Raw genomic sequence first — 7,509 nt, 5'->3', positions numbered from 1 at the left:
CATTCTAAATCTAGAGGTTTACTAGAAATCGTAATAGTTTAATTTGAAAAAAATAAAAATTATATATATTATTTATATATATAATTAAATATTTACTTTAACTAATTTTAAAATTTTATATATTTAAATATAAAAATAATAATAAGTAATAACACTTTAAAAATTATAATTATATTAATTTATTATTGAATAATAATAACTTTATTTTTTAAAGTTTCAATATAAATTTGTTTTTTTAAACGTAAAATCAAAATTGTTTATAAACTCGTTAAAAGCTTAAAATTTTATTATCGTAAATTTAAAATCGTTAAAAGTTTAGCTATTTAAAAGTTACTTAAAATAAGACCCGTTAATTTTGTGTGAAATCGTAAAATTATAGAATTTTAAGAGTTAACTCGAGATTTAACAGTATCGGACCACACATTGTTGGTGCTATTATTTTTTTATTTTTCTAATTTTGGGTACCCTAGCTAGCCTAGGACCAACCCTAAAAGAATCTGGGTATATTTTGTTTAGGGCCTTATTCGGTTTGGTTAATAACCCAAAACAAAATTAAACATCATTTTTTTTATTAATAATATCACTCAAATTCATTAATAATCAAAATATTATAATACTCTTTATTTTAAATTATTATTTTTTATTTTATCTATATATATATATATCAATAATTTTAAATCTTTTTATCAAAAATAATAAACACCTCTTTTTCAATAGACAATATCATCCACCATCATTATTTTTTATCATTATTTTTTCTCACTCTAAGTTATTAAAATAACCCAGTTTAAATCTCAAAATAACCAAAATGATAAAATTAGAGAAGAAAGAAAAACTAAAACATTAATAAATAAATAAAAAGAAGAAAAACTAAAACATTAATAAATAAATAAAAACTCAATAAATGATGTCCATGGTGAAATCTTTGAAATGAGCGTCAGGGAATAGATAAAAATAATAAAGATACTTAAATTATATGATTTTTATAATAGTATAAAAATGAATCAGATTCAAGGTTAAGGGAATGACTTTTGTTAACAACTTAACCCAAGAGGAATCGTAGTAGATGTACTTTACAACATTTGCAAGAATTAAATTTAGACAAACTAATAGGCCCAATATATTATTTTCTTGATATAATGGCCCAATAGATGCTTTTAGAGAAAAATTTGTGATAAATAAGAAAAAAATATTGTATACAAATAGGAATTAGGGCAAGGAATGAAGGAAAAAATACAAGGAAAATGATTCATATAATGGCACATAATATATTAATATATGCATGTGTTCATTTGAAAATACTCTATACTTAAATTGTAAATTTGATAAAAAAAAAAAAAAAGGTCACCAAATCTATAATTATATGTCTAATTAAATTATATTTAATTTAAATAAATATTCAGATTAAATATTTGACCCAAAAAAATATTTTAAATAAATTTATCCACATTTTTTTTTGTTAAATCCAACATTTTCTAAACATTAGGTCTATAGTCAAATTAACTTGGAATCCTTTTTTATCTTGAGGAATGAGGATGTATATCTCTTACAATAATTAATGGTAGTAAGAATTAGGATGACTCCTTTTCTTTATTAACAAAATAATTCAATTCTCATTTTTTTATTAACAAAATATTTATCCTAATTCTCCTTTATATATATATATATATATATATATATATATATAATCTCTCCTTTTTGTGAGTACTAAAAGTAATGTTATAAGTATGTAATGTTGATATAATGTTGATTATAATTTTGTTCTAAAACTCTAAATACAATATTAAGTTAATCATGAACATCCAATAGAATATATATATATATTTTTATTTTAAATATATATATATATATATATATATATAATATATATATATATATATATATATATATTTAAAATAAAAATATATATATATATAACTAGTTGAACAATTATACAATGTAATTACACTTTAGTAAATTTTTTTTCAAATATTAAAAGAAAATAGATTATTTCCAATAAAAGAAAGGAAAGAGTAAAAAGGAAATAAGCTGGATATGGTCCCCTCCCATCCAATAAGACAGAAATATTAAGTGCACACAACCACCCACCTACAAGCATGCCTCCTAACAACCTACAACCCCATTAGATAGACAAAATATTGGTCCCATTTGATCATGACATTTTTAATTTTATATTTATCAAATTATTATATACTAAATATACTCAATTTCACAAACACTTTTGGATGTGTTTGTGTCTTCACGGGTTCCCCATAAGAGTTATAAGGCAATTGATAATAAATAATGATCAATCATTTTCAAGTGGACATCATATTATAGTAACATAACATCAACCTAGCATATCTAAGAATTAAATTATTTGAATCAATTTGTTCACTTGAAGGCATTCATATTTGTAGTCTTTACATTTATAATTAAAGTATTTATGTTTTGCTTGGGTATGTTTTTCACATAAAGTTTAATCTCAATTGTTGGTATCGATTTTCCAAAACATATGAAAATTGAATGTCAATTTAGTTTAGTCGATTACAAGATCGGTTTCATTATTGAATAATTAACCCAAAAAATACATATATGTATAAATAGAGAATGAAAATTCACAAAGTTAACTTAAGTCACATTAATAATTCTTAAAAGACGCAAAAAATATCAGATTCAATTCTCACTTCAAATATTTTAAATGAAGTGATTGATGTGAGGTATACTAACAGAAAATAATAAACATCAAGTTCGATGGGTTTTATGAGTTTGATTTTTTCGATTTTGTTTACCCTAATTTATATATTATTGTTGCGGTTACAAGATGTATGATTGTTTTAAACTATCAAAACATATTATCCAAGTTTATATAATTGTGAGCTCTTTGAGATCAAATAATATTATTAGAATAATTATAAAATTATGTAGTTTTCATATTTTGGCAATCTTTTTTCTGTAATATTTAGATTTTTTTCTCTCATAAGGCTATTCAGACACACCATTGATAGGGTAGAGAAAAAGTCGTGGAAATGTAACAAAAAAGTGTTGTCCTCCAAAAGAGTTACCCTAATTCACTTTATTTTTTAAATATATTTTTAGTCATGGTTAGTTGCTAAAAAATTTGAATTAATATTTGACATATTTAAATATTTGGGTTACCATCCCAATTATTATTTTTTTTGATGAACAGAATTAGAGTAAATTGTCAAATTTTAAATGATCGTATTAGTTGTGTATAATTTATAATATTATTATTAGAACATTTTTTGAGTTTTGATCTGGAAAGTTGATAAAGTTGGTTAGGAGTTAATCGTTTTTTTTAAATACTTACCAACTCGATAACTATTGAATAGCGTGATGGTATTATTTTTTTTCTCATCCTGGCATGTTATGTCTTTGGGATTAAATTATCAATTTTCATATATATTGACCATTTTAAAAATATATATTTATTTTATTTTTAAGAAAATTATAACAACAATAAAAATAACAAAAAATTATTTAGTGTAGTGCTTCTTGTTCGTGACCCCACTGATAGGGGGAATAACTGATTGTGTGAGTGCATAATTTAAATATCGCTGGTGACCCTTTTTTTTTAATAACAATTGTACCCTTGCGTAACGCAACTCCAGTTGCGTGGCGCAACCGGATTTTTTTTTTTCAATTTTTTTTTTCGTCTCGCGATTGCCTGACGCAACTGGAGTTGCGTGACGCGATTGCGTGACGCAACTGGAGTTGCGTGACGCGATTGCGTAACGCAACTGGGGCATTTTCGTCCAAAAAAAATTCATAATTAAAATTTTTTGAAAAATAAAAAAATAAAAAATTGTGTCACGCAACTGGAGCATTTTCGTCCAAAAATAGTAAAAGGGGTCACCAACGCTTATTTTTTATCTTCTGCACTTTCCGCATTTCACACATTTTTTAGGGTAATCTCATCAAATTCCCCCTGGTTCCCATGTCTGAATTTCTACAAGAGTTTATTTTGTACAAAAATTTCTACATTTTGAGCTTGGACTCAAAATTGTGATAATTTAGAAAGTGGCGCTAACAACTCAACCCTCACATGATTTTGATTTGGTAAGATAAGGACAATGTTTATTATTCAACAGGAAAAAAAAATCATATTTAACATCATTTGATAAAAAAAAAAATTAAGACAATTAGTTAGTTAAGTGATTCTCTAAAACAAGAAAATCCGTGTATTATATGTGAACACAATTCATAATACAAAATCAAACAACTACTAAATAATATTTCCATACACATCAAGATAACCAACACTATATTAGATACACAATTAGACTAAAAAAACAGTAAATGAACTACGAAATCAAGATCAAGCCAGAAACTAGATTGAATCCAAAAGTTTTTTCAGTTTTAAATGTTATGGCTCTCTGTTCTCAGACTGCTCCCACAACTACTATTAGAAACCGTACCAAACGGAACCGCTCAGTACCCCGGTTGGCGAAGAGCCAAGGCGATGGCTATTCTCCTATTGGTGAACAGACATAAGATCTAAAGCCGATGAATGTCTATTGGTCTTGTTCAAAACCTCCCCTAGAGGTCCCCCAATAGAATTAGCATTATTACTTCCCCATGAAACAGGTATCCAACTGGCTTGCTTTTGGCTGCTGGTTTCATTTTCCATGAGGCCAACTCCCAATCCCATTTTTGTTGATGGCTCTTTGGACATGAAGTCTGATGTTACAGGAATGGATATCGAGAGTTGAGTTCTCTCGTGCTGAATATCGTCGCTCTTCAGCCCATATTGATCCTTTCCATTGATGTTGTGATATGACGAACCGTAAGTTGTTGGAGAACAACAAAGGGTTTGTTGATTAGGGTCGTCTAAGAATTGGGTCTGTTTCAAATTGGAAGATGGGTATATAGTGGATTGACTAAAGGAATCCTGAAGTTTGTTGTTTTCTCTGTTCAAAAATACCCTGTTGAGACAAGCCAATAATTCAAAATTATATTGACAAAAAAATATTTAAACCATAAACTATATAGAAGTATTTAAAGCAGTTTCAAATCAAGTCATGGTAAAAGTCAAGAAGACAATAAATGGGAAGAGACTTTTTATCATAAAGTTTTCCATTCATAACCACCCTATAGAAAAAAACAGATAATTGAGAAATAATGCAATAACCTAACATGAATTTAATGAATGCCTTTAAAAGAGACCATGAGAGCATTAAACAACAATGTTAGTAAAATGAAATTTACCTGTTGCCATTACTCGACGAAGGACAGCGGTGGGCCCCACCAGGCTGGGAGAGGCTCAGACCGTCTGCTGGCACCGCCGTCGGAACCACCATCTTGGAGGCGGCGGCGGTGGAGACGGAATGGCCCGTTTGGTTTTCCACAGGCTTTCTTGAACGGTGGCGGCCACGGTTCATATGCCGCTCACAATATTTCTGATCGGGGACTGCATCCTTTGCACACCTCCATTTCTTGCCATCGGTTCGACGACACCTTCCAGGCTCAGGGTCAGTGCTGTTAGAGAATCTCAAATGGAAAGGAGCCCACCCAACTATAAGACCAAATCATAATCATAAATCAATCAAAACCAAATATATGTAATGATTCAATAATTGGGGTTTTGTAAAACATTATCCTTGTAATGTTTTAAAGTACTATAACGATATTTTTATAATCAAACACAAACCTTTTTTTTTAAAATAAAATAATCAAAACACTATGTTTGAAAGATGAATAAAAAACATAGTTGTCATTGAATGTGTCATGTTACATTTGAATTTAAATTCAAGTAAACCAACTTCTAATAAATCATTAGCTAAAATACACTTCATAAAAATATTTGAGCTATTTGACAAAATAATTAACCATGATCAAACAAGCTATATATTAAATTATCAATTAAAATACTAATCACCTTTATGTTAGTTTATAAATAATTCAAACTAACCATTTTTTGTAAAAAAAAAAAGGTAAATTTTATGTTTTTAAAGATGGGTTTTTTGAAACAACAAAAAAAAGAGAGACCCACAGACTACAGTTGCATCAAACATTAAAAGAAGAAAAAAAACAGTTTATAAACAAGCCCATAAAAGATATTTATTTTTTTATATTGAAAATCAAGTCAACCTAGATGGATAATAAGAAAGAGCTTCAACATGCCAAATCAAGCCACAAAATATTCAGAGCTAGTTTGGCCTGTTTGATTTCACAGAAAGATTATATTTTTTTATATACCCATCACAATAAATCATTTTCCAACTCCATACCAAGAATCTATACCTTATTTTAGGCCTTGTTTGGAATGTACACTTCTGTTCAAGATCCAGAATATTTTTAACTTTACTCACAAGTACATGAAGAAAACAAATTGTTTCCTCCAACTTGATCATGAGAATGATAAAGAAAGAAGAAAAAGGAAGAAACAAACAGAATAAGAATCAAAACCTGAGAAAGGAGGAAAATGAGCATAATGTGAGGCTTTTATGATGGGAATAAGCAGATTTGAAGGAACAGGTGCATTAGCATTGATATACTTATAAATCAAAGCTTGATTTTCCAATTCCATCCACTGTGACTGAGTGAATGGTCCTCTCATCCTATTAAATAGTCCTCCATATCCATAGGCTGAGAAAAAAAAAAGGAATAACAGAGAATCAACAAAAGGTAAAAGAAAATATATGGAAGAAGTAAATGAATCCAAAATAGTTTACCTGATGGAGGCATCTGCGAGGTAGGGGAGGAAAAGCTGAGCATTTGCTGACCATTTTCAGAGATGATAGAGTTTCCTCCATTAATGGTGGATCTCAGAGAGAAGTCTTGTGAATAATGTTTGGGGAGGTTCCAGCCAGATCCATGAAGTCTTTGTTTTTGGTCGGAATCTGATGTGGGGATAGAAGAAGAAGAAGAAGAAAGGTAGGCGGTTGTTTCAGAGCCCAGAAGAGCATCAAACCCCACAATTTCAAGATCCATCTAACACAAACTAACTATAAGTCCACGAATTAAACAGGGGAAAGGGTTCAAAGAAGGACCATTTGGATATTCTGTGTTTAAGCAGAGAGAATGATGGAGAAATTCCTGTATGGTTTCCTGTTTTGGGATTTCATGTTTCTCAAAGGAAAACAATTGGATGGGGGAGAGAGAGAGATAGATAAAATGGGGCAAGTTTTAAGACTAGTGAACATGTACTTAAATATGGGTTAATTTCAATGTAAGATTTTTATTTTATTTTCTTTTATAAAAGAAAATTAAGAAGATAGAATGATGCTTCAAGAAATCAATTTAATACATTTTTAAAGTCTTTTAAGTAAAATACTTGTTCTTCAAAATTATTCTAGTGGGTTCATTCCATAGGGAGTATAATAAAAGATTTTAGTCTTTAACATAAAATTAGCTTAGTATGATTAAGTTTAAATTATTTATCATTATTATGATAGGCTTTAACTATTATTTATATTGGAAGATGTATTTAATACATAATCTCATAGTCCATCACTATTAGGGATTGCAACTTGTGATGGTACGAGAAATGTTTCAATCCCGTCACAA

The 7,509-nt window shown here is 28.6% G+C and overlaps 1 protein-coding gene across 1 annotated transcript; it reads right to left on the bottom strand.

The window, feature by feature from the left end:
* Positions 1–4,200: 4,200 nt before the first annotated feature.
* On the bottom strand, positions 4,201–7,242 carry LOC124926962 (growth-regulating factor 2-like). Its single transcript, XM_047467297.1, has 4 exons — positions 6,675–7,242; positions 6,409–6,588; positions 5,209–5,515; positions 4,201–4,925 (listed from the first exon to the last, which is right to left on the bottom strand). Exons 1-4 carry the CDS (start codon positions 6,931–6,933, stop codon positions 4,475–4,477), a joined length of 1,197 nt encoding a protein of 398 aa, XP_047323253.1. The 5' UTR covers positions 6,934–7,242; the 3' UTR covers positions 4,201–4,474.
* Between the last annotated feature and the right edge of the window lie 267 nt (positions 7,243–7,509).

Source organism: Impatiens glandulifera, chromosome 2, assembly GCF_907164915.1.
Source record: "Impatiens glandulifera chromosome 2, dImpGla2.1, whole genome shotgun sequence".
Taxonomy (NCBI): domain Eukaryota; kingdom Viridiplantae; phylum Streptophyta; class Magnoliopsida; order Ericales; family Balsaminaceae; genus Impatiens; species Impatiens glandulifera.
The sequence above is the reverse complement of the archived record's forward strand: the minus strand, read 5'-3'. Positions and strand labels throughout refer to the sequence as shown.

Coding starts and splice junctions, on each gene's coding strand:
- LOC124926962 (XM_047467297.1), bottom strand. CDS start 6,933: ATGGATCTTGAAATTGTGGGGTTTGATGCTCTTCTGGGCTCTGAAACA. Junction 6,589..6,674: donor CTCGCAGATGCCTCCATCAG/GTAAACTATTTT, acceptor TTTTTTTCTCAG/CCTATGGATATGGAGGACTA. Junction 5,516..6,408: donor TCATTTTCCTCCTTTCTCAG/GTTTTGATTCTT, acceptor TTGGTCTTATAG/TTGGGTGGGCTCCTTTCCAT.